At 50.0% G+C, this 26,202-nt stretch overlaps 2 protein-coding genes across 4 annotated transcripts in view; one reads left to right on the top strand and one right to left on the bottom strand.

The window, feature by feature from the left end:
- CLCN5 (chloride voltage-gated channel 5) overlaps nt 1-9,001 on the top strand; it is a 47,637-nt gene extending 38,636 nt beyond the window's left edge. For all 3 annotated transcript variants that reach the window (XM_063141953.1, XM_063141954.1, XM_063141955.1), the window contains 4 exons: nt 1,681-1,867; nt 5,629-6,027; nt 7,455-7,671; nt 8,604-9,001. In XM_063141953.1, coding sequence (XP_062998023.1) covers nt 1,681-1,867; nt 5,629-6,027; nt 7,455-7,671; nt 8,604-8,694 — 894 coding nt within the window. In that variant the 3' untranslated portion in view covers nt 8,695-9,001. The remainder of the gene's footprint in view (nt 1-1,680; nt 1,868-5,628; nt 6,028-7,454; nt 7,672-8,603) is intronic.
- A 1,367-nt stretch (nt 9,002-10,368) lies between these two features.
- On the bottom strand, nt 10,369-25,956 carry LOC134409286 (tumor necrosis factor ligand superfamily member 10-like). Its single transcript, XM_063141956.1, has 5 exons — nt 25,635-25,956; nt 16,678-16,824; nt 15,544-15,580; nt 14,913-15,023; nt 10,369-13,804 (listed from the first exon to the last, which is right to left on the bottom strand). Exons 1-5 carry the CDS (start codon nt 25,902-25,904, stop codon nt 13,368-13,370), a joined length of 1,002 nt encoding a protein of 333 aa, XP_062998026.1. The 5' UTR covers nt 25,905-25,956; the 3' UTR covers nt 10,369-13,367.
- Nucleotides 25,957-26,202: the final 246 nt, after the last annotated feature.

Raw genomic sequence — 26,202 nt, 5'->3', positions numbered from 1 at the left:
TTGTGGGGTGTAACGCCACAGGAGACCCCAGTTTGTCTCTCCGCTTAGCCGCGAAGCTCCTTGCGTGATCTTTGGTTTGGCCGGGAACGTGCAAACAGCCCATTTCACAGGGTTTATGTGAGAATAAAATGGGGAGGGGCAGAACGATGCGTGGTGCCTGGAGGTCCTTGGAGGAAGGTTGGAATTAAAATGCAATAAATAGGCGTATTGAAAAGAGCCTTGTGTGGCGCAGAGCGGTAAAGCAGCAGTTTTTGCAGCTGAAACTCTCCCCACGGCCTGAGTTCGATCCCAGCGGAAGCTGGTTTCAGGCAGCCGGCTCAGATCGACTCAGCCTTCCATCCTCCTGAGGTCGGTAAAATGAGTACCCAGTTAGCTGGGGGAAAGGTAATAACGGCCGGGGAAGGCAACGGCAAACCACCCCGCTATGAGGCCTGCCAAGAAAACATCAGCAAAAGCTGGCGTCTCTCCAAGAGTCAGTAATGACTCAGTGCTTGCACGAGAGGTTCCTTTCCTTTCCTTTCCCTAGGCGTATTGAGCAAAGGAGGCAGTTGGATCTTGGGACAGGAGGTGTTCCAGTGGCATGGGATGAGGATGTCGGACAGGGTGGATTTGATTTAAATCACTATTCAAAAAGGCTCGATTTAATCACGTGACACTCCCCCCCCCCCCCCAAAGTGCACTTTTCTTACTACACCACTCAGAGTTACCAAAGACTCATTCTTGCTGGTATAATCTTAATATTTACAAGCAGATGAAAGTTTCATTTTTAGAATAACAACTTTTCAGATTAGTTTTAATCTTCGCTTCTTGTGCAGATCTATTCCACTCCCAACAATCTATTCGTTGAATTTTTTGAAACTTAGCACTTAAGAGGTAAGGGGTTGATTCTGTGTACATAGATTTGCAAAGGAACAGTGGGATTGTGATCTCTGCAGACACAAATTCAGTTTTGAGAACTGTAAAACCATCTGTGATCATATCTTCTAGGTAGAAAAAATTGCCCTATAATCTTACAGAAACCTCTGGAAGAGCATGACATTGTGAATGGATTAATGGAATTCATTTACCAAAAAAAGTTAAACATTGCATGAATATACAGCCTCATGCTACATAATTAAAAACTAATCCTTATTTCATGATGAATAACCTTTGGGTTATAATGTGTCTTAAATAGGAAACTATCTTTAGATATATTTTTCCTCAAAAAGCATTTTATTTAAAAAAGCCGATTTAAATTTTAAAAAATTCATTTTTAAAAAAAATCATTGATTTTTATCCACCCTGTCGGAGCAGAGGCAGGGAGAGAGAGAGAGAAGGTGGATAAGTAGGAGCAGCAGAAAGAAAGTAGAGAGCCAAGATCATCCCAGGTTTCCTACCCAGAAGCCACGTCAGGCGGGTCCCACGGGCAGAGCATACACACACCTATATGTTGTTGCAAGGTGACTTACCTACATGTGGGACTGATGTAATTTCTTATACAGAAGTGAATATTCTCTTCCCCGTGACCCCAAAAGGGGTTGGGGATCATGGCTGAACTTCACTCTGCAGTGCTGACTGTGCAATTTGGGTGTGTTTGGGTTCAGGGTCTGCCTTCCCCCAGCGTCCCTGGGCTGCTATTTCTGCCAGGAACAGGAAATCTGCCTCCCCATACACGGGCAACTGAAATTTTTTCTCTTGCAGGTGCCATCAGGTCTCTTCATCCCTAGCATGGCCGTCGGGGCCATTGCAGGCCGGTTGCTGGGCGTAGGGATGGAGCAGCTGGCTTTCTACCACCACGATTGGCGCATGTTCAGAGGCTGGTGCAGCCCGGGGGCTGACTGCATCACTCCTGGCCTTTATGCCATGGTGGGGGCTGCTGCTTGCCTAGGTGAGTGCCAGGGAGTTCTTGTCAGAAGGAGTGCCTACTGTCAGCTTCGGCTGATGCCAGCTGCGCCCCTTCCTAGAGTCGGAAGTCCTAAAGACAGTAGTGCACGCGCTGGTAACTTCGAGGCTCAACTTCTGCAATGCGCTCTACATAGGGCTACCATTGTGCCTAGTCCGGAAACTTCAACTAGTGCAAAATTTGGCAGCCAGGTTGGTCACCGGTATACCTAGGGGTGACCACATTACACTAGTCTGAAAATCTCTTCACTGGCTGCCAATTAGTTTCCGGGCGAAGTATAAAGTGTTGGCTATCACCTTTAAAGCCCTACATGGTTTGGGTCCAGGCTACCTGCGGGATCGCCTTCTCCCATACAATCCGCCCTGCACACTCAGGTCCTCTGGGAAGAATTTACTCCAGCCAACAAAAACAAGGCTGACAACTACTACCCAGAGGACCTTTTCTTCTGCCGCTCCCAGTTTGTGGAATGGCTTGCTCGGAGAGATTTGTCAACTTAAGTCTTCCAAAATTTAAGAAAACCATAAAGACTTATCTCTTCTGGCAGGCCTACCCAGTTGAATTTTAAGGTGCCTTTTTTAATGGTGTGCTGCTTTTAATGATGCACTGGTTTTAAACGTTTGAATTAGCTGTATGTATTTTATGGTATTTTTATTTGTGTTGTACCCCGCCTCGATCCAGAGGGAGAGGTGGGTAATATCTTCTTCTTCTTCTTCTTCTTCTTCTTCTTCTTCTTCTTCTTCTTCTTCTTCTTCTTCTTCTTCTTCTTCTTCTTCTTCTTTTTCCCAAGTTTTGGGACTGGGGCTTTGGCCCTGTTCAGGTCGGCCCAGAATCCTCCGATTAAAAAACATAAGTCTGAAAGCTAGGGCAGTCAGACTCCTCGGCTGGAATAAGCCCTTAAAATGTGTTTTGTCTGTCTGTTTTTATTGCCTTTTTATGCTGCGCAGTTCACCAAAAATCCTGTCTATAGCTGAAAGCTACGAGGAAGTGTCTTGTGATTTCTCCTCCTCAGTCATCCTAATTTATTATTTCTATCATACCTTATCACTCCAAGAAATCGAAAAAATGCATCTTTGTTTCTGATAGTTTAAATGCAGGGGAGAACTGTAATTGAGGTGTTGTTTTTTTTAAGAATATTTATTTTTGAAGCGCTGATTCCAAGTTGAAAATTAAATGATTGTTCTGAAAGCTTTTGTAAAACACTTGAGGAGCAATCGCTAATGATAATTGCCATTTGAACATAAAGCAATAACTTTGTCGCTGGTGTTTTTATCTGATCTTAAGGTCCACATCGCAACCTGGCACAGAAATCAGTACAGGAGATAAATTTTTGTTTTGATTTGCCATAGGTTCTACCTTTCTTTTCAGAAGCAGGGCCTCTTTTAAAGGTGCCTATTCAAAAGTGACTTCCTTTAAGCAGCTAATCATAATAATCCCAGCAATATTTATTTAGACCTCAGATGAGATGAATGGTGGGAACTTCAGCCATTTTAACAGGTTGATTTGGGTTTCGAGAGCACTGCTGTGGCCACCTTGTTGATCAGGTTACCAGCTTGTAATCAAGCCAGTTTTAAAGAATTTTACACTATGTGAAAAATAGCAAATTTCTAGCCTACCACAGGATATAGCGTTAGGTCAGCAATGTCACAAAAACAAGAAGGAGCCTTGTGGCACCTTAAAGACTATCAACATGCATTATGGCATGGGCTACATGACGTGTCATCCTAAGTTGCTGCGAACATGACTGTGAACAAAGTGGCTCAATTGAGACAACACGTTTCTCAACCGTGGTTTTAGAACTCCACGGTGTTCTAAAACCACTGTCAAAGTGGTTTTACTCCGGTCAAGGAAGCTCGTAGTCTTGGCTTTATATTTGATTCCTCGCTCTCCTTTATTCCTCATATTGAGACAGTAGCTAAATCCTGTCGTTTTTTCCTGTATAATATTGCCAGGATTCGATCATTTTTGTCTGTCTCTTCTGCCAAGACGCTTGTTCATGCACTGGTTATTTCTCGGTTGGACTACTGCAACCTTCTTCTCACTGGCCTTCCTTCTTCTCACATCAGTCCGTTGGTTTCTGTTCACCACTCTGCTGCTAAGATCATCTTCTTGGCTCGCTGCTCTGACCATGTTACTCCGCTTCTGAAATCTCTTCATTGGCTTCCTATTCACTTCAGAATCCAATATAAACTTCTCCTGTTGACCTACAAAGCTTTTCACTGTCTAGCTCCTTCCTATCTCTCCTCTCTCATCTCACACTATTGCCCCGCTCGTGCTCTTCGCTCCTCTGATGCCATGTTTCTCGCCTGCCCAAGGGTCTCTCCTTCCCTTGCTCAGCTTCGTCCATTTTCTTCGGCTGCCCCTTACGCCTGGAACGCTCTTCCAGAACATTTGAGAACTACAAGTTCAATCGCAGCTTTTAAAGCTCAGCTAAAAACTTTTCTTTTTCCTAAAGCTTTTAAAACTTGATTTTGTTCTGACTTTTATACTGTTAGTTTTACTCTACCCTGTGCCTGTTTGGTGCATTCTCTTCCCCTCCTTATTGTTTTATTATGCTTTTATTAGAATGTAAGCCTATGCGGCAGGGTTTTACTATTTTATTGTTTTACACCATGTACATTGATGGCGCTATATAAATAAATAATAATAATAATAATAATAATAATATGTTTTTACACCACCGTTGAGAAATGTGTTGCCTGGCGGGAAAACTCCACACAACGGTGGAGTTTTTTTGGGAAACACTCCAGGCAGAATATCTATGCTGTGCAGAGGAGAGCTCCTGCACAACCACTCTGTTATGTGGCGAGGTCTGTGGAGTTTTCCGTTGTGTTGTGTTGACTTTCCCCACTAGCTACAGAGTTCCCTGGCAAGAGCAGTGCAGGGAGTGAGTGCCACTCTAGGAGAGCTGCTGGGATTGGGTTTTTGCAGTGATGGCTGATGGGATACCATTGGGAGGACCGGAGGAGGAGAGAGGGCGGAGGAACTGTCAATCAAACATCTTGATGGGTTTTACTCAACTCCATGGTAGCCCACAGTCACACAATGGTGGCGTTAGAACAGGTTGTGGGGTGTGTGTGTGTTACCCCCTAGGAACTCAGCCTTTGCGTAGAGTTTTCACACTGCGTTGACGTGTTGTCTGAACTGAGCCGGTGTATAGGGAGTGATAATGATATTAAAGCAGCCGTACACAACACAGTTTGCTTTTTAAAAGGCGAAGTCAAATTCCTGGAGGATTAGGTTTATTAGCTACATGGATCCTCCATTTCTAGTTATTTGGACAGTGGGAGCAGGCTACTGCCTCGGTTGCCCTTCTGGATGGCCACTGTGGTAAAAACAAGATGCTAGACTAAAGTGACCATTGGCTTGATCCAGGGGCGGGACTGCTCTTAACCTATATTGTATTGGCTGGCTTTTCCCAGCCTGCCGATATACAGAGTTTTTGGAATTAAGGATGGTCAGCAGAGGCTGCTTCCTACCCACACCATTGTAGCCTGCACCTGCAAATTCAGTAACGGCACCTGTTAGTTTTCCGGCTTCCTTCTACAGTCGCAAGGACTAGGAACTTAATTTTTACTTTAAATCAAGTTGATATACGGAGGGTTCCCCTCTCTCCGCCCCCTTTTGGCCAGTTGTAGTGGACATTCGTTGATAAACAGGAGGGTGAAACTTGCCTATGAAGATGTGTAGGGTGTTCCCCGGGAGCATGTGCCTTGCTCACCAGCTGTGTGTGTGTGTGTGTGTTGCAGGAGGAGTGACGCGCATGACGGTCTCCCTTGTGGTCATCATGTTTGAACTCACTGGAGGGCTGGAATACATCGTGCCCCTGATGGCTGCCGCCATGACCAGCAAGTGGGTGGCAGACGCCATTGGCCGGGAGGGTATCTACGACGCCCACATCCGCTTGAATGGCTACCCTTTCCTGGAGGCCAAGGAGGAGTTCTCGCACAAGACTCTGGCCATGGACGTCATGAGGCCGCGGCGCAGCGACCCCGCCTTGACAGTCCTCACGCAGGACACCATGATGGTGGAGGACGTGGAGGCCATCATCAACGAAACCACCTACAGCGGCTTCCCGGTGGTGGTGTCAAGGGAATCCCAGCGGCTCGTTGGTTTTGTCCTGAGGCGAGACCTCATCATCTCCATCGGTGAGCGAGCAGACAGGGTGGGGATGGTTTTCATTCTCCTTTCTGGGTTGCGGGCTCTTGGAATCCGGAAGAATTTCCCTTTCCATTCCAGAGCTGAGTGAGGTTCCCCCACTGTCACCTTTAATGAGGTAAGACGAAGTTGAAGAGAAGGATGGAGGAAGAGGGGGAGGTCTGCTCATGGCTGCTAGTCACGATGGCTAAATGGAACTTAGCTCAAAATGCTTAACCACCGTGGCTCAGAGTGTTGTCTGAACGGGGTCATTCTCTTCAATGTCAGGTCAATGCCCATTTTGTTTGCCCAGGCATTTTATGCCGATGGGTGTGAGCTGTCTCTTGTATGCCTTTCCTGCCTCTTGGTTGACGTCGTTGTGCTTAACTTATAATGCATTGCGATTTTTGTTTACCGGCCTGATATTGTGACGGTATAAAAATATTTAATGTAAGCCATAGAGCGGTTTCCCAAGACCGTCCTCCATGTGCAAATCAACCCTTGCAATCCAGACCCCCTGGTATGCTGCAACTACTAGAAAGTGCTGGGCTGAAAACAACAGAATGAAATTTAATAGGGATAAATGCCAAGTTCTGCATCTAGGAAATAGAAAACAAATGCACAGATACAGGATGGGGGATACTTGGCTCAGCAATACTACAAACGAGAAGGGTCTTGGAATTGTTGTAGATCACAAGCTTAATAGGAGCCAACAGTGTGATATGGCTGCAAGAAAGGCAAATGCTATTTTTGGGCTGCATTAATAGAAGTATAGCTTCCAAATCACGTGAGGTACTGGTTCCTTTCTATTCGGCCCTGGTTAGGCCTCATCTAGAGTATTGTGTCCAGTTCTGGGCTCCACAATTCAAGAAGGACGCAGAGAAGTTGGAGCGTGTTCAGACGAGGGCAACCAGGATGATCAGGGGTCTGGAAACAAAGCCCTATGAAGAGAGACTGAAAGAACTGGGCATGTTTAGCCTGGAGAAGAGAAGATTGAAGGGAGACATGAGAGCACTCTTCAAATACTTAAAAGGTTGTCACACAGAGGAGGGCCAGGATCTCTTCTCGATCCTCCCAGAGTACAGGACACGGAATAACGGCCTGAAATTACAGGAAGCCAGATTCCGGCTGAACATCAGGAAAAACTTCCTGACTGTTAGAGCAGTACGACAATGGAACCAGTTGCCTGGTGAGGTTGTGGGGCTCTCCCACACTAGAGGCCTTCAAGAGGCAGCTGGACAACCACCTGTCAGGGATGCTTTAGGGTGGATTCCTGCATTGAGCAGGGGGTTGGACTCGATGGCCTTATAGGCCCCTTCCAACTCTGCTATTCTATGATTCTATGATATTAAAGGTAGGCCTTGCACATGCATGTGTGTGTGAGTGTGCAAATCCTGTATCTTCACTTCTCAACAGCCGCTTTTTCGCCCTCCACCAGAAACCGCCCGGAAGAAGCAAGAGGGAATTGTGAGCAGCTCCGTTATTTATTTCACTGACCACTCCCCGCCGCTGCCTCCCAGTTCTCCGTCCAGTCTGAAGCTCCGGAGCATCCTCGACCTCAGTCCTTTCACTGTGACAGACCAAACGCCCATGGAGATTGTGGTGGACATTTTCCGCAAACTCGGGCTACGGCAGTGCCTGGTCACGCACAACGGGTGAGAGCCACGTGGAGGCGCGAGGGGAGGGAGCACGTTTTCTCGGGCCCCTTGAACCCGGGCTCTTTAGTCTGGTGCAAATCGCGTAAACGTCCTTGTTCTCACCGGGATTCCCCTTGCACCCGAGCCACCTTTCAATCTGCCCCTTACTAAAAGAGGGAAGAATCCCGTGAGCGCCCTGTTCCAGGAACGGCTGTTGGACATGGGTAGCGGTGGCGGTGGTGGCGCTGTAGCAGCACCAAGCCTGTGGGATGGATACATGCTGTATTTTACAGCAGTGTTTTAAGGGTTTAAGGACATCCAGAAAGCAAGACAAGACAAGTTTTCTGATCGTAATGAAAAATATATTGTATATACAAATGATACAGATCACATATCAAAAATCAAAAGAGCGGACAACAGAATTACCCGGAACTCAGATCCATGTCTGATTATCATCCTTTTTTTAAAAAAAATCTGGAGCACTGAATTTATGGCAGTTTGAGCTTTCATCTGTGCTACATATCAAAACCCACTTCCAGACCTGGTCAGCCGAAGCAAAGCTTAGCCAAGGAATTCTGGGAGCTGCAGTTTTGGGAAAGGGACTGGGGGACTTTGCTTAAAAAAAAAGGCGGGGGGGGGGGGGGAGAGAACCAAGGCAGTCAAAGTGGCTTGAAATGGATTTGGATTGTAGTGTGCGTGTGTTAACTGGTCTGGCTACTTTCCTGGGTTCATAACTGGGCTTGTATCCGTTTCTTTTCCAACCCCCCCTAAGTGAACGGATGTTAATAGGGTCCAGTTAATGATGGATGTTAATAGGGTCCAGTTAATTATCAGGGGACACTGAATTTTGACAGAGATGCTTCCAGGATCGGGAAACCAGTGAGGAGGCAGGGTTGGGAAAAGAGTCTCTCGTGTTTAATAACTGTTTTTGTGGATGGTCTCTCTTTCAGGAAGCTTTTGGGGATCATTACCAAAAAGGATGTATTAAAACACATTGCACAAATGGCAAACCAGGATCCAGACTCCATACTGTTCAACTGAATATGGTTAAGGGGGGGGAGGGATGTAGCACCCTTCTCCCCCCCCCCCACCTGGAACTTTATAGAACGGACTCCCAAAACCTTTGTTTCTCGCTTTACTGAGAATTTGGAGCGGTCTTCAGTTTCCCCCATATGGAGCTAACGATAATCATGTTTTATTTTATTTTTTCTACAAGATAACCAATTGCACTATATAATCTGTGGAAATTAATCTTCTCTTTAGAAGAAAAGACTTTATTATATAATTCTTTTGAAGTTGCATTCGGAGAGAGATCCCATGAAGGAGTAAAAGAAACAATATAACTGAATTAAGCCTGTTGCTTTATTTTGAATTTAACACTTCTTTTAACAAGTTTGGGACTGGGAGGGGGAGGTAGTTAAAACCTTTTCTGAAACTTTGCAGAAACCGATGAACGAACGGGGTGGGGGTGGGGAGATGCAGGGGTTATTATTATTATTATTATATTTATTTGTATCCCGCCTTTTGCCCAATACTGGGACTCAAGGCGGCCAGTTGAAAGACATCACTGCTCTCTATAAGGCAAGTTGCTACCTGGAAAGTCCCGATTCAGTTTAACTGAGCCTCAAAACCACCTCCTCCATTCAGGGCCCATTTATTTTGTAGATTCATTTTAACAAATCCTTTCCAAGTTGATTTTGAACTCTTCTCCCAAGTCAGAACAAGTTCTTTGTAAAGACAGCGAACAGCCCTGTAGCACCTTAATCCTGTTTAGATTTGCCCACAGAAACAGTAGGAATTGGCATTCCTAATTCATAGATTAGCTTGGAGATTCTCCCTTACTCTTAAGCGGGTGTTTCTACCACTTCTTCTCCCACCAAACGCACACGCCAGTGGCTGGACTGGCGCCGCTTCTACGCACACCATCTTTATTTGGCTTCCTAAGACAACTCCTTTGGGCCTGCAATCGCACTCTGGGCTCCGTTAGCACGGCACGCTTCCGTTTTGCACTGTTAGCGCTACCACGTCCACAAGTTAGCTTGGCTATTTCAGATCCCTTTTTGCGCTCTCCACGGGCTACGTCAGAGCTTGCTCTCCGAAATACTCCTGCGTCTCACCGGCAAATATTTTCACCCCTGTCCTAATTCTCTTGACTCTCTCCCGCTTTCCTTATCCATCTTAAAGGTCTCGCTGAAATGTCTGGGGTGGCTTACCTCTGGCTGCACGGCCTGCCTCCCTAATCCTGCAGTACGTGCCTGCTCTCTCTCTCTCTGTGTCTCTCACTCTCTCTCTGACTGCCTTTCTTTGTTCCTGGTTCACCGCCTGGAGTTCTCTCGAAAGAGGCAGCTGGGTCAGAGCCTGGTTTCCCCACTCCGTTGAGTTTATAACTTCCTGTCGGCAAAGTTTTTGGAGAAGAGGTGGAGGCCGAAACTCATGGCCAAAAGCCACGAAGTTCAGAGGAAGGGGGAGGGGGGGAGCCCCATTTATATCCAGAATCCATGGCTCCAAAGTTTGCTTGCGCAACTTTGCAGTGAGCGCAGCCGCTACAGACAAAATGTAAGGGAGAGATGTGGGAAGTAGCCATAGGAATGGCAGGCTTGGGTTAAAATTATTATCCAGGCTGTAGCTTGGCACTAGACGCAGCCTTCCTCAACCTGGGGCGCTCCAGATGTGTTGGACTACAACTCCCAGAATGCCCCAGCCAGCTCTGCTGGCTGGGGCATTCTGGGAGATGCAGTCCAACACATCTGGAGCGCCCCAGGTTGAGGAAGGCTGCACTAGAGCAAGCTGCCCAGGGAGGCTGGAAGTTCGTCCCTGATTTTCAAGGGAGGTTTGAGGAGGCATCCAATGCCCCCAAAGTTTCTCTTTTGGGCCAGGAACACATCCAGTGATCTAGATTTCACAATCTGGGGCAGGGGCTGGAGTACAGGCGGTTTACCCAGTGGCTTTTCAGGCACGTCTGCTTGCGTTTGTTCTGATGAGAGCCAGGTTTAGCGTGGGTTACCCTGCAGTGCCTGTGAATGTAACAACCCATGCCCCACAAGAGGGAAATTAGGATTGCCACCTTTCCCCCAATCCTCCTGCAGCTGCTGTACTTCTAACAGCAGCCTGACGCATGGAAATCCAGCCGGCAAAACTTTTCTTGGAGAAGGGGCTGGGGAAAGCTTCGCTTGCCTAATTTCTGAACTGTCGGCGGCAGTTAAAAGCCCAAGAGGAGAGCCCCATCTGATGAAGTGGACGACATAGTTCACAAAATGCCATCGCAAATGTGTTAAGTTTTCAAAAACCTTTACCAACTTCAAAAAAAAAAAAAAAAAAAAATTCAAAAACCCCCACCCAATTTCGGCTAAATTCCAAATTGCACCCACCCATCCACCCAGCGAGGCCTGCCTTGAGTCTTGATCTGCCTGCTGGATCAGGTGCTGAAGCCTCACCTGGCAAGGAAAAGCCATGGGGAATTTCTCTCTCCCCCACCTCCAAATCTTGGGCTTTAGCAGAAAAGGGCAGGGGAAGGGGCCGTCTGGCAGACGCTGGGAATTTCTTCCTCGCCATGTCAGAGGAATATAGGAAGCTGCCCCATACCATCGGACCTTGATCCATTTAGCTCCGTGTTGTCTATGCTGAGTTTCAGGCCAAATACTGTCCCAGCCCCACTTAGAGGTGCCGAGGCTCAGACCCGGGACCTTCTGCATGCAAAACACCCCCTGCTCCATGGCTGAGCTACAGCCCCTCCTCTATAGTAGGCCTATTGGGGAGGGCCCATAGCTGAGCGGTAGAGTACGTTGTTTGCATGAATAAGATCCAAGGAGCCAACCCTAGCATCCCAGTTTGAAAAGGTCAGGTAGCAGGTGAGGAGAAAGGGGATCTGCCCTGCCAAGCTGCTGCCAGTCAGGAGAAACCAGACTGGGCTGGATGAGCACATGGCCTGCCTTGATCTAAGGCCGGTTCCTCTGCAGCCCAAGCCCCGACGGGGGTCGAATGGGCTGGAAAGAGCAGCAAGACGTTTCGTATCCCTTATACCAGCCTTCCCAACTGGGTGCACTCCAGATGTGCTGGACCGCCGCTTCTATCATTCCCAGCCGTTGCCTCTGCTGGCTGGGAGTTGCAGTCCCAACACATCTGGAAGGTGCCCCGTTGAGAAGGCCTTAAACTAACACTCTCCTTGGCTTGAACTATGTTGTCGAATCAGGGATGCAATTTCCTTATTTCAACCGGTGTTGGTTTGGAACTCCTTCTCTCAGGTAACCTTTGCTTCTGAAAAACAGCCACAGGGGCAGAGCAAGGGGTGTCCTCTTCCCTTTTCTTTTTGCAACATGATTGGCAGCCTACACGAACATCGTCAAAGGAGGAAACGTTGCGTGGCATTTTTCACATTCCTGCAAAGCCGCTCGGTTCCTTGTGCGGCCAGGCCTACTGCCACCTCTTGCGCTAGCACACGTTAGCCGCTGTAAACATTTCCCCGGAAAATCAGCATTCCTAATTCTGTTGCCAAATTCTAGCTTCCGTGTTTAAAATGTAAAGGGATCACTGATATTTAGGATGGCAGCGAGAATCTCCTAACAATCTTGAGTATTGGAACACGAAACCAATAACCCTTTTGATTTCTCTTAACATTCCAGCTTTAGGGCCAATGACATCTCCCCAACTTCCGCTTAACATTTGGCCTCTGTGACTTTTCAAAACCAAATGTGGAAGGTTTTGCACCCGGCTTCTGTACTTCCCTGTCCAGCGTCAGCCAGCCACGGCAGTTTCAGCCTGGGTTACTGGAGCAAACTGATGTGTAAACTTGAAATGCCAGTCCGTGTCACACCCTGTGTGATGAGATGTATTTGGATACCTAGGTCCAGGTGCTACAGGGAGAGGGTGCGTGCCTGCCTGTGTCTCCCAGGTCTGCTCCCTCTCCGATGTCTGCAGGTGACATACTGACCTACATTTCCTGCCTGTGCAGTTAGCTACCTCAGTGAAGCAGTTGCAACGCCTCACAACTCGCTTGGACAAGAGCTGCGTGCGTAGAGCAGTCCTGTACCTGAGCAACCCTAAAGCAGGCTAATCGTCGAAGTCCGGCTTTATGTTTCCCCTAATGCAATTGGAAAGAGTGAATCCTACCTTTTTTCAATAGAAATGATTGGGAGAATTCCGGAGTCAGTGGAAGTAAGTCGCGTGTGGGTCTCACAGAAGAGAAGGCTGGCTACCCTGATTTCCTGAAAGCCCTACAAACTCACCAACCTGCCTGGATACCTGCCAGCTAGACACGGACAGTGACAAGGGACTGGCTCATATAATGTCTCTTACCTGCCTTACCTACTAGGGGGAAGAGCTCCCACCTGTTGGGTTACCTTCAGGGGTCTCTCCCCTCTTGCCCGCTACTTCCCCTTGGGCTTGTGACGGAAGGCATACAACAGAGAGAGGTTTTCCACGACGGAGCTCCTGCACATCCCGCGGCGTCCATGGGAGGCCAGCGGCTGTCTTCCGCTTTGCATCTCTTTTCACACCTCTGCAATGGGAGGGGCTGCAGCTCCCTAGTCCCAGAAGGCCCCATGAATGTGCCAAGCAACAGTACGCAGGGGTGGGGTGGCAGGTCTTCTGGTAGCAATGGGCATCTCCTGCTGGTTCCGAGTTGGCACCGTGGGTCATGGCTACATGTTAAGGCAGCAGCAGCAGTGTCTCTGGGACCTTCCTGCCAGGGGGCAGTTCGGAAAAGCGTCCCTTCAACTTCACACGAGGCGGAAGGCTCCGAAGTAGCTGCCCGCCTGGTCGTAGTTGATGTCCAGCGAGGAGACGGAGACAAAGAGCTTGTCCCCGGCTTTGAGTTCGAAGAGGCCACCTTGGTAAAGGGCGTGGAGCCCGTAGGTGGCATCCTGGGCCCAGCATTTGGTGCCCACTCCCTTCAGCAGCAGCAGGTTCTGGCCGTAAGAGCTCCGGAGGTTGACGCACTGCACAAGGTGGTGGCCCGAGGCACGGGGCTCCACGCCCTCGGTGGGGTAGCGGAAGTAGATCTGCGTGTAGACGTAGTACGTGCCCGGCTGGCTGACTTGCAGCATGCCGTCTTGGTAGGTGATGTTCTGGAGGTGCGCATGCATGGTCCTGCTGACCCAGTGGTGGACGGGATGCTGGCAGGACTGCTGCAGCTCCCCAAAGAGTCCCAGGCTCCCTGGAGGGGAAAGAAAAGCCGAGCATCACAGGGAGGCTCTGGGTATGCGTACATTGGAGGGACAGATGCCTGCACAGCGGTTGAGCTGCAGAAGAGGCTGCGTTCATTCGACAGAAAGCAACGACCATTGGGAGCATCCAAGTAGCCTTTCTTCCCTCACAGACTTTCAGAGGGCAGGAATATTCTTCCTAAAACAGCCTTCCCCAACCTGCTGCCCTCCAGATGTTTTGGCCCATGCTGGCTGGGAATTTTGGGTGTTGCAGCCCAACACATCTGGAGGGCCTAAACTAGGGAAGGCTGTCCCAGAAGGAAGGGTATAGGGCAGCCCAATGTTCCCACCTTGAGTTCTCTTTCATGGATGAAGTCGCGCTGGGAAGGGCTGTGGGGTGGGGGCTGGAAGGGCCCTCTATGGGAACGAGCGACAAGGTCAGCCCCACGTGCGGCATCGCTCCTTTGAACAATGGCTGCCACTGCTGCTTTTGCTGTGCTGCTTATGGACAAATTTATGGGGAGGGGATCTAGCCAGAGACATTAGTAATGGCGGCTGCAGCACGAGGAGCCATAATGCAAGAGCTGGCGCATGTGCCGTTCCCAGTAAAAAGGATTCTGAGCAGCAGCAGCAGGGAAAAGACATCAGTTGCCAGTTCCACAACCTGGTGCCCTCCAGGTGTTTTGGACTACAACTCCCATCCCTCAGCCACTATGAACAATGGTCAGGGATTGTGGGAGTTGTAGCCCAAAATCTGGAAGGCTCCAGGCTGGGGAAGGCTGCAGGAGACAGGACTAGATTAGACGGGCTGTTGACTGGATTCCGTATAAATCAGCTTTTTATGTTCATTCCCAGGAGCAGCCGCCTGCCTCACTTAGAGACTCATGGGTTCTTCTGCTGCTTTGTTGGGTTTCCCTAGCCAGATGCAACAGAGTCTAGGTGCTATTTAATCCGCACATGGCTGAATCCAGGTGGCCTCTCCTATGCTCAACCAGGTCAACGAGGAACTGCCTGAGCACAACGCTCAACCGAAGGCAATAATGGATGATAACGACAGCTGCCCAAGAGATGTTTCGCTCTTGCGCCAAACACACAGCCCTTTTTCACCCTCGGACTCACCTGTCTGAGACGGACTCTGCCTCTTGAGCGTCAGGTGTGCTGAGGGTCTGCCGCCCAGCTGGTTGCTCACCAGTTGCTCACCTGTGGAGTTGGCGTGCGTCTTTGAGGGGTCTGCATCAAAAGGGAAGGATATCCCAGTCAACATTTAGGGGAGCCCGTGGAGGGTCTTCATGAGAAGGCATAAAAACCATGACGGGAAAGGGCTGGCAGTGGTCCTGGGCACTGAAGCAAGCCCCTACCCACACGAAAAGCCACTGCGTGCGTCAAGGCGAGTTGGACAAGGCGGGGTACTTGCTGATCCGTCTTCCATGTTGGCAAACTCATACCAGGGGATGCCACAGCCACACCTGAGACAAACCCTTTTCCAAGTGGGGAGAACTGCATTCCTCCGCATCCTCCTCTAGCCCCCACCACATCTTAGCTTCTTCACCCAGCAAAGCCTGAATGGGTGGAACATGTCTGCCCCTTGCCTTTTAGTGCTCCCTCTTTGGAAAATGGAGTGCGTGTGCCCACATTTCCATCTAAGATAAATGGCCCCATTAATTCACCCACGGTTCTATTTCCCCCCCCCCCCCCCCGCGACCTCCATGGATGGAACCATGCTACCTAACCCGTCGCGTTTCAGACTCACCACTCTGAGCGCTCTTGCGGATCACATTCTCAGTCACCTGAAATGGGAGCAAGAAAGAGGGATTCAGAAGAAACAATGAGGAGGAAGAGTCATTCAGTGCTGGTAAGCCAAGGTTGGTCATCAAGTGATGACAGGCTGCAGCTCCTGGAACGCCACTGCACTGTTCCCCAACCTCCAGAAGCTCAGAGCCCTGGTTGGCATGACAAGGACAGGGGAGACCCGCCCACCCCATTGTTATGAGAGGATTTTGACAGCAAAGGGATAGCAAGGCTTGAATGAGAGAAAGCTTGAGTGGGACACAGCCTCACTGTGTTTTGGACAGGATTGGTTTAGGTCACAAAGATGAGGTCTGCCTGCCAAATTTGAAGACCCCACCCCAAACTTGGTTTGCTCTTAAGATTCTGCCCCCACCCCTCCATGGCAGCTTCACTCCCACTTCTTCCTCCGCTTAGGTAGACCATTAATTTCCAATAACTGGCCTAAATTAAGATGGTGTCTTATGGTTTCTAAAAGTGAGCTGCACACACAGACACACAGAGGACAACACTGTGTCTCCACCCATCATCCAGCTACAAGGTGGGATATGTGAGCATGGGAAGTCCATGGTTGTGAAGCATCTCCCAATCCAGGCAGGCAATTTCTATCGCTGGTGATGAAAGGATGGGCATGTTTAGCCTGGAGAAGAGAAGATTGAGGAGAGACATGATAGCACTCTTCAAATACGTGAAAGGGTGTCACACAGAGGAGGGCCAGGATCTCTTCTTGATCATCCCAGAATGCAGGACACAGAATAATGGGCTCAAGTTACAGGAAGCCAGATTCCGGATGGACATCAGGAAAAACTTCCTGACTGTAAGAGCAGTACGACAATAGAAACCATAATGTAGGGAGGTGGTGGGCTCTTCCACACTAGAGGCCTTCACGAGGCAGCTGGACAGCCATCTGTCAGGTATGCTTTAGGGTGGATTCCTGCAGTGAATGGGGGGTTGGACTCGATGGCCTTATAGGCCCCTTCCAACTCTACTATTCTATGCGGAGGTGTTGGTGTGTGGGGCTAAGGACCCATTTGGGAGCTTTCCCAATCCTATGAGTCCTGTGTGGGGGCAACATGTCCTCCCCTTGCCCGGGGCTCACCATGGTGACATATTCCTTGATGCTGCCGGCCAGCTTGAGGCACGAGCGGCTGCCAATCAGCTCCTCCAAGTCGGAGAGTTCCTGCTGTCTGTTGAGGAGCAGGAGGCACCTCAGCTCCTCCGAGCTCCCCTGGGCTTGAGCTTTGAGCTGTGGAAGCGAAGGTAATGACAAAGAGGTCTGTTAGATGTGCAAGGTGTGTGTGTGTCATGCTTCCTTGGCCTAGGAGTCAGCCATGTGGAGGAAAACCTTCTGCAAGGCTGCGACTTCGCACCTTCAACCCTCCAGGGCAGTTTTGTCTGCATGCGTCCTGTGCACACCTTCCACAGCCAGCACTTAGCACATATCAAGGGTCATCACGTGCAACAACGATGTGCTGGGATTGTGCAATTTCCTACATGATTTCTGACTCCCATGCCAGAGTTCAGCAAGACCTCTTTTATTTTTTGCGAATATATCTACTTTTATTTTTTTGCTAAAACTGCATGCATGTTGTATACACCTTCCATGCGCAGCAGTTAGCAGATGTTAAGGGTCATCATGGACAACAACTATGCATGGGAATTGTGCAACTCCCTACATCAGAGTTCAGTAAGACCTCTCCCACCCTTTCTTTTTTACGGACATGAATCCCTGCATATCGTTTATTCATAATGTAGCCTATCCTAAGCCCAGGCCTCAGAAGAGGAGAGAAAGCTACATAAGTAAATAAATATGTTTCCTGACAGCCAACAACAGCTTCTGCCCTGACCCCTGGGGATCCAAACGGGCTGAGCAGGCAGCTGCAGGAGGCCTGTTTGCCTAGTCCCCCTCTCCACAAGAATGTCCCCTTTCCTGCCATGAGGTCGCCCACGCTCTAATAATTAGCCCAAAGCAGCTGCTCAGGAATGGAGAAGGCCAGAGGCGTGGTTTTGCCAAGCAAATGGGGAGAAAGAAGACCCGAGGGGTGCAAGGGGAGTCAGGCGAAATGCCCAAACGGTGACTCACTTTGGTTAGCAAACCAGGCATTCAGCCTGCTGCTTTAGTGATCAACCAGGAACTGGGTCAAGCATTATAAAATGAGCAATGGGTATAAACACACAACACAGCTGTATTGCACATGCACCTGTTGGTGAAAGAGATGCTGGGTCAGCATATGGTCTGTAGGGCTACATGTAGGGTATGGGTCTTCAGCACTGCGTGATCAAGACCCATACCCAAGAAGGGTCCAAAGCCCCTTGGATGGGCAGTCCAAGAGGGCGAGAGGCTAATAGCAGAAGAGCCCCGAAGCTTGTTCAGATCAAAGGACTTTCTAGCCCAGCATTCAGTTCCCACAGCGGCTAACTAGATCCCCTGGTAGGAAGCCCACAAGCAGGACAGAATCTCTTGCTTGTATTCCCCAGCAAACTGGTATTGTCAGGCATCCTGGAGCCATGACTAATAGCCACTGATAGCATTGTCCGCTGCGAATCTATTTAATCTCTCTTTAAAGTTGCCCAAGCTGACAGCCTTCATGACATCTTGTGGAAGTGAGTTCCGTAGTTCCACAAGCAGTTCTCCATCTGGAGCAGCCCTAGTGAACACGCCCAGACGCTATGTTCAACCTCTGGGGGACCCCTCCGAGTGCCTCCTCCGAGGGAGGCTTGGACGGTGGTGATGAAAGGACCTTCTCTGTGGTGCCCCCCCAACTGTGAAATGAGCGCCCCACTCAGGCCCGCCTGACGCCAATACTGTCGTCTTTTTGATGACAGGTTAAGACTGCCCTCTCCTCCCAGGCTTTTAATGGCATTTAGTGGCAGATCATGAGGCCTTTATGCCAATCATCTAAACAGGTCTAGTATTTTACTGAAACTGTTTTTAGCTGTCCGAATTCTTTTAAATTTTGCTGTATTTATATTGTATTTTATTGTTTTAGGGATTGTTGTAAACCGCCCAGAAGGCTTCAGCTATTGGACGGTATGCAAAATAATAATAATAATAACTACAACAACATGCACTGTCTGCAGAATTAATTCCCTTTGTTTGTCCAGAATCCCCACCATCATTCAGCCGTACTGGATGACCCATTACCTGCTACATACAGGCAGAAGGACGTTCCATTTTTATCTCTGAACTCACAAGATAATAGCAGGACACATTGGGGTGGGTGTCTCTCACTAGAACACACATGCCATGCCTCCCCTGCTCCATATATGAGGTTCTCTAACAAATAATAAATCTCCACCAGGTCCCTGGCAGATCACATGAAGTTTGCACAGGATTCTTGCTGGCTTTTCTCTCCAGCCTCCAGCATGCAGTCAAAAAGGGGCTTCTGGTTCCTGTTCAAGAATGCTCCAGAGGGAAGCAGAAAGATTGTCTCCGCAGGCATTAGGTGGAGATCTGGCAAGGAGAGCACATTCCTATCCTCCAAACTGGATACACACAGGGTCTGAATTGCCAGCTTTTTCCACCAGCAGGGCTCCTGTGTTTTTAGCAGCTGGAGGACTCCATCTAGTGCACGAAAGCCAAAGTAAACAAGCTTTTATTATGGCAATTAAGACAACTAAACAACTCCTGCACTCTTCAAAGGCACCTGTGTTGTTTGCTGTTCTATCTGGAACACCCCTCTTCCGTCTGTCTCTCTCCACCTCTCCTGAGTACTTCCAGGTGTGGCATTTGTTATGCAATTGTCTTGCCCCAGACATCCTCATCTTCAACTAGTAACCCTCCTGGATTTTCCCCACCATATCTTGCAATTTTTTCCCTTTCCCGTTGGGAAAGAAAAGATAGAATAGCAACACAATGGGCATAGCTAGACCAGCTGATATCCCGGGGAGTACCCCGGGATCATACCTGTGCTTCCATCGGGGGTGGGATGGGGGGAGTGCGAGAGGTTTTTCTAAAAAACAACAACACGATTTTGGTGGAGCGTTCGGGCGCTCCTGTTCCTTTAAGAAAAATAAATTCAAAATGGCGGCCGCGATGTCGTGCGCCATATGTAGACAAGGGTGGCGATCTTGCAATCGTAAAATCACAAGATCGTCGCCGTACAACCCCCTCGTCTAGCCATGGCCAATGTCTTTTAATTAGTAACACTAAGAGGTCTCCATCTAAACGTAAGGGGAGCCATGTTGGATCAGACCAAGGGTTCATCCAGTCCAGCATTCTGTTCACAGTGGCCCACCAGCTGCCCATGGGAAACTCACAATTAGGACATGAGTGCAACAGCACCCTCCCACCCATGTTCCCCAGCAACTGGTGTAAAGAACATCTAGCCCATCAGCTTCACGGCGTGACCCTTTTGGGTTCCGGAATTAGAGTTCTGAGGAGCTGGCATTGCAGTGGCTGCTTAACACTCTCAAGAGAACACCATTACTGCCAAGACATGATGGACCTATACACCCAAAGGGCATGTTGATTTTAACCAACCAAGGGGAACATCAGAGAGACCCTAGCATGGGCTCCTCTTCAGTCCTGGGGAAGCATCACTTCACGGAACCCTGGAAACAATGCAGCAACTGATGAGGAAATGAAACCCAAACTAAGCCTAGAAGCTGCTGAAAAGTCGCTTGGAAACGTTACTAACATGGCCACACCCATCCTTCCCTAGCTGCAAAACAGGCACGCACAGAGACAGACCTGTTGCCAACTTTCTCCAAGAGTCCTGTGGCCTGCATGTATCAGCGTTTGCATGATAAGTGGAGATTATGGGGAGACTGCCAGCAATTTGCGGCTGTAGATGCTCACCCCAAAGCCGTGTAAACAGCAAATGTTCCTTGGACGCTTTCATCTTTGATTTGCAGGGCCCTAAACATGTGGGGTGCTCAGTGCCACAGCAGATTACAGTACCAGTAATGAATTTACTGGACAAAGCCACCACAGTTGCCTCCTTTGCTCTCTTTGCTGGATGAGCAGCAAGAGAGATCCTGCAAAATCCCTCACACAAACCGGACCTTTGCCAATGAAGAAACGATGCCATTCCTCAAGAGAGTCACCACCTGTTATGGACAGAGGCGCTGGGCTTTCATCAGCTGCTTAACAGGCAGAAATCAACAGGTGAAGCTGTGCCAATCACAGCATTTCTACACTTCACCTGTTGACTCTGACTCCGCTGCTGTCAGAGGCACAAGGCTTCTCTCCTTTGCAAAGGTGGCAAGGCTTAAAAAGACTTCAGGGTGGGAGAAGCAATCACGCCACAGCCCAATGCAGGAAACCAGGCCCAGTTTTCTCTGTCCGAAGGTTGAGTGAAAGGTTTGACAACAACGTCCATAAACGTTGCATGGGCCAGTTCTGAGAAGTGATAAGTTTGACGACAACAACGTCCATAAACGTTGCATGGGCCAGTTCTGAGAAGTTACAAGGAAATGGGTTTCCCAGCAGCGGTTAATTATTGTACAAAGAGGTGCAATTCAAGGCACAGCAATCCATGGAGGAACTGGGCACTTCCCCTACTCCTTGAAGGTGCTTCTCCAGCACCTTGTGCACCACGACTTCTTTAAAAGGAGCTCCCACTCACACACCAAAACCCCAGGTTCTCTCCAGGGACAGCCCTCTCATGAAGCAGGGTGAAGCCCCCGACTCAGGCCCCACCACCACCATCAGGAGGCCCACCTGCAGGTGCCACCGGGTGGATGTTTTGGAGAGACCCGCCGACTGCTCTCCCACGGTGGCACTTGCTGTCTGAAGCTACTGCCCAGTCTGGCGCCACAACAGCCAAGGCTCCAGAGAACCCTGATGGCCCCACTCTCCACAGGGTGAATACCGAAGGCAAGGCTCTCTGAAGCAGCCACCAGCTCTCTGTCTCACCCTGAGCTGGGCATTCTCTCTGCAGAGCCATGTTGGACATAAAAAGGGGTCAATCTGCCTTCCCCCATGCCTGGTGCTGAGGAAAGACCCCTCAGAGCTAGGCATTCAGGCCTAGCTAGCTCTCTGCAGAGCCCACACAGGCTGTTTTTTATGGCCAACATGACTCTTCAGAGAGCAGCAGCAGAGAGCTGCCATGGGGAGGGAGGTGAAAGACTGAAGATGCAGCACATCGCAGAGGGGCGGTGCATGCAGGCGCACGTTGCCTCTGCTGCCACAGGTGACAAGACAGCTTGCACTAGCCCAGCTTCTCTCAGAACTGTTGCAAAGCCTTCCAACCTGGCCTGGTTAGGGATTACAGTAAATGTGATCAATTTAACTTTATTCTTAACTGATATATGCAAGAGAGATTAACTCCCCACAAGTCTCAGAGATAAGGCAGTGATAGTAGTTCGGGCTCTCCTTGCAGTAGTCCCATCTAGCAACGCTTCCTCTCCTGCATCTGCTGTTCTTCTCCAACCCTCTCCCTCCTTCCAGGTGGTGCAAATAAGGCAGCCTTTGAAGAAGTCCAGGGCTGGTCCACTCATTGGGTTGTAAAGGAGTTCTGAGCAGCCATGGGTGCACCTGGAAACCAACAGTGCAAAGGCTCTCAATGGCTGCCACGCAAACATTTGCCTGCTGCAGCCTCGCCCAGTCATCTGGCCCAAGGGAAAGACAAGAAGAACCAACACTTTTTTCTCTGACTTGCCCCCAAACATGCAATTTGCAGGAAAACGTTGGTTTCTATTGCCGTTCCCTTCTTAAGAGCATGTGGGATCCTCCCCTTCTTCATCCACGGCTGTCTTGGACTTTGTCCTGTTCAGGATTCCTGTACCGGTACGACTCCTTGAGTCTCTGCTTTGCACTAACAAGAGAGGCCCTGGACTCTTTTCCTATTTTTGCATTACATGGAAGATCAAAAGATCAGGGTCAGAAGACTAGCAGCAGCCACAAACATGTCACTGAGGAACCCAAAGGCACTCTACCATTTGTGCAAAGACCAGTCTTCAAAGAATGGTGAAATTCCTTCCTGACCCCCTGTGGGGATAATTGACAATTCTGATGCCTGCAAGCCATTGTATTCCTTATCTTAGCCACTGGAGTCACTTACACGAAGCCTGCCATGGCTTTCTTGGGGTGATGGACAAAATACTGCTTGCAGGCCTTCCCGACAAGAGCTTTATCACACCATTGCCCTGTCTCATTCACAAACTTTTGCAGGGTGTGTGTGTGTGTGTGTAGTTGACATTGTCTTCAATTTGTTACCCTCCTGGGTTTTCTCTCTGCTTCATCCATTTCCCCCCTGGTAAGCACATTTCTGAAGTGCTGTGTTTTTTCGTTGTTTTATTGTTTGTATTTTGTGTTTTTAATGTATGCCACCAAGAGAACTTTGCTTATTTGGTCAGTGGTCTAAAAGCACAATCAATCAATCAATCTCTTAAGTCTGGATAGGACATGCCAGCCTCGTGCAACCCTCCCGAATCCAGCCTGGTGCTTTACAGATAACTCCTCCCCCATTTACCCCAAGGCTTTTCACAAAATCATCATATCCTTATCAGCAAAGGGTTGGACTCCACAAGGTAATTCTGTCCCTCCTTCCCTCCATAAAAACAAGGGAGGTCAGTAGCTGTAAAACACCACGTTCCTTTCACACAGGCATTTTGCTGCAGAGTCCTCAAGTGGGTGTCTTCAAAACATCTTCTGGAACCAAGAATGTGTGTGTGCTTGTTCGTTGAAATTGAGTTCAATGGGGCTTACTCCCAGGAAAGTGTGTTTAGGACTGCAGAACATTTCCAAGCCCTTATAGACCCATAACCTGTGGGCTGCAGGTTTTATTGGTGTGATCTGTTTTTGTAGTGTTTTATAGTATTTTATTGTATATATATTGCCTGTTTGTATACTTTCATATGTTTTTTATCCTGTAGGCCGCCTTGAGAGAGTTCTACCCTGAAAGGCAGCCTAAAAATAATTTAAATTTTTTAAAGAAGTACAATAGAAAGTAGCAACCTTGTTTTGGAATATCTTATACATTTTTGCATGCACCTACAAATGTCATTAGCATGCCTCACAGATGTAGAATTTGCAGTCAAATAAAGAAACCTATTTAGGTATTACCTGTGAAAATAGCCCAAAGGTGCTTTTAAATGAGGTTTTGGTTTTGACAACTCCCCGACATACAATTTATTTTATTTATTTTATTTTATGACACAAAGCAGCAAGAAAACAAAAAATACCCTCATGGGATGGGAGTTTCTCCCAGAGGAAGCTAGCCAAGTGACAGGAGGTGGGCTGGTGAGAGAATCCCAACAGAATTGCACGGAATGGGGCAGATGTAAAGGGTTTATTTCTTTTCCCATCCACTCCTACTATCACACACCTCAATTTAGTGTGACTTTTGCATTGGCTAGCAAAGAACAACTATGTTGAGCTTGACATAAGAACATAAGAGCCCTGCTGGATCAGACCAAGGGTCCATCTAGTCCAGCACTCTGTTCACACAGTGGCCAACCAGCTGTTGACCAGGAATCCACAAGCAGGACACGGGTGCAACAGCACCCTCCCACCCATGTTCCCCAGCAACTGTACATAGGCTTACTGACTCTGATATTGGAAGTAGCACAGAGCCATCAGGACTAGTAGCCATTGATACCTGTCTCCTCCAGGAATTTATCCAACCCCCTTTTAAAGCCGTCCAAATTGGTGGTCATCCCAATATCTTGTGGTAGCAAATTCCATAGATTAACTATGTGCTGTGTGAAGAAGTCCTTCCTTTTATCTGTCCTAATCTTCATGGGATGACCCCTTTGGGTTCCAGTATTATGGGAGAAGGAGAAACATGTCTCCTTATCTGCATTCTCCACAACATGCACAATTTTGTACATCTGTCAGGTCTCCCCTTACCCTCCTTTTTCCAAGCTAAACAACCCCAGCTGTTGCAATCCTCCCTCCTAGGGGGGATGCTCCAGCCCCGTGACCATTTTAGTCCTCCTTTTCTGGACAAGCAAAGCCCACCCTCCAGCAACCCCCAGTTTCAAAAGAACCACTACAGTGTGCTCCCAGTTTCTATTGAAGACCATCAAGAGCAGGGGTAGGTAACCTAGTGCCCTCCAGATGCTTTGGACTACAACTCATAATACCCGACCTACGTTGGGGAGGATGGGAGATGAAGTCCAAAACATCTGGAGGGCACAGGTTGCCTACCCCGTTCAAGAGTAAGCAACCTTTCTCAACAATCCCGGGATGCTCTTCTTCCTACCCTAAGTTTGGGGGAGCAGGAGACATCCTTGCGCTCCTGGGTCCCTCCGCCCGGCTGCATCTCTGCCGGTTTTGTCAACTAGAGCCCAGGAGGCGCGCACAGTCGAAGCTGGCCAGACGCTTGCGGGGTTCGGAACCCGGCTCGGTCCTGGTCTGCTGCCCGGACCATTGTTTTTGCTTCCCTTCACAGGAAGGAGGGCTGGGCTGGGCTGGGGGAGGAGGTCGAGGGTTTCGCTTTCGCTCTCCCGCGGGGCGCTCGGTCCTTTGGCCGCTGCTCAGGTCAGCGCGGAGCTGCAGAACCTGTCTAAGCACCTGGGACTCCGGAGGGGGCGGGGGGGAGGCGGCGCTCCGGTTCAAAACACTTCTCTTTCTCCCTCCCCCCGCCCATGTCGAATTCTGCGGTTCCAGAGGCGCCCCGTTCCAAAGCCTGTGGTGCGGTACCAAGAGTAGACACGTTTACTGGGGGGGGGGGGCAGTCGCATACAGGAGTTTGGGTCGGGCCGTTCCAGCCCCTCCCTTGCCGATGGCTTCCATCAGGATCTCGGCAGGAAGCGCCCCCGGACGCCCCCGCCCCAACCCGAGCGAAGGAAGCCCCGTCGAAACTAAAGGGACCTACTTCCAAGTAAACATATAAACACACAACGGCTCCGCCTTCTGCCGCCTCCCTCGACAAAGGGGCGAAGAGCAGGGGAGGCGAGGCGAGGGGCGCTCTTTTAAACGCGATGGGGTGCGGGGGCGAGCACGGCCCCCCGCTGGGATGGAGAGCTGCCTGTGGGTCCGTCCGAACCGCGGGGCGCCGTGCCCCCCCCACCCCCCGCCGGCGCAGGGCATCTCGGGCTTGAACGCCCTGCGGCTGATGCGCTTTGAGGATCGCTGCCCCCCCCCCCCCCGACGGCCCCGCTCACCTTGGCGATGGACATGGTGAAGTAGACGAAGAGGCCGGTGGTGGAGGCGATCTGCAAGGCCAGGATGGCCATGGCGGCCACGGCCAGCCAGACCGGGCTGCAGCGCTTCTTCGGACGGCGCTTCTCGGCGCGGGCCGGCGCCTCGGCGTCGGGGGTGCCCAGCATGCGGGCGGCCGAGTCGCTGCTGTCCGATCGGAAGTACTGCTGGCTCGCAGGAGCCGCGGCCGCCGCCGCCGCCTGAGCCATCTCGGCGCCGAGCCACGGAGCCATCGGGCGGGCGGTGCGGCGCGCGATCGCTCCAGACGGCACCGAGGACGCGCCGCAGATGCGCTCGCCCGCTCCGGCGACTCCCGCTCTGTCTCTCCCCAGGGCCGGGAGGAGGATCCGCTCGGCGGCCGCCTTGCGAGCCCCGCCTCCTCGGCGCGGCGGCGAGGGCGGGCCGAAGGGCGAAGGTCGGGCGCTGCAGCCCGCCGTCGGGTAAACAAAGGAGGCGGCCTGGCCACGTGGACCTCGCCACGCTCCGCCCGCGGCGGCACCGTCGCCCCACCCCACCCCCGTCTGCGGGCCC

The sequence above is a fragment of the Elgaria multicarinata genome, chromosome 15 (genome assembly GCF_023053635.1).
Source record: "Elgaria multicarinata webbii isolate HBS135686 ecotype San Diego chromosome 15, rElgMul1.1.pri, whole genome shotgun sequence".
Classification (NCBI taxonomy): Eukaryota; Metazoa; Chordata; class Lepidosauria; order Squamata; family Anguidae; genus Elgaria; species Elgaria multicarinata.
Note: the sequence above shows the minus strand (reverse complement) of the source record. Positions and strands in the feature narration are given on the sequence as shown.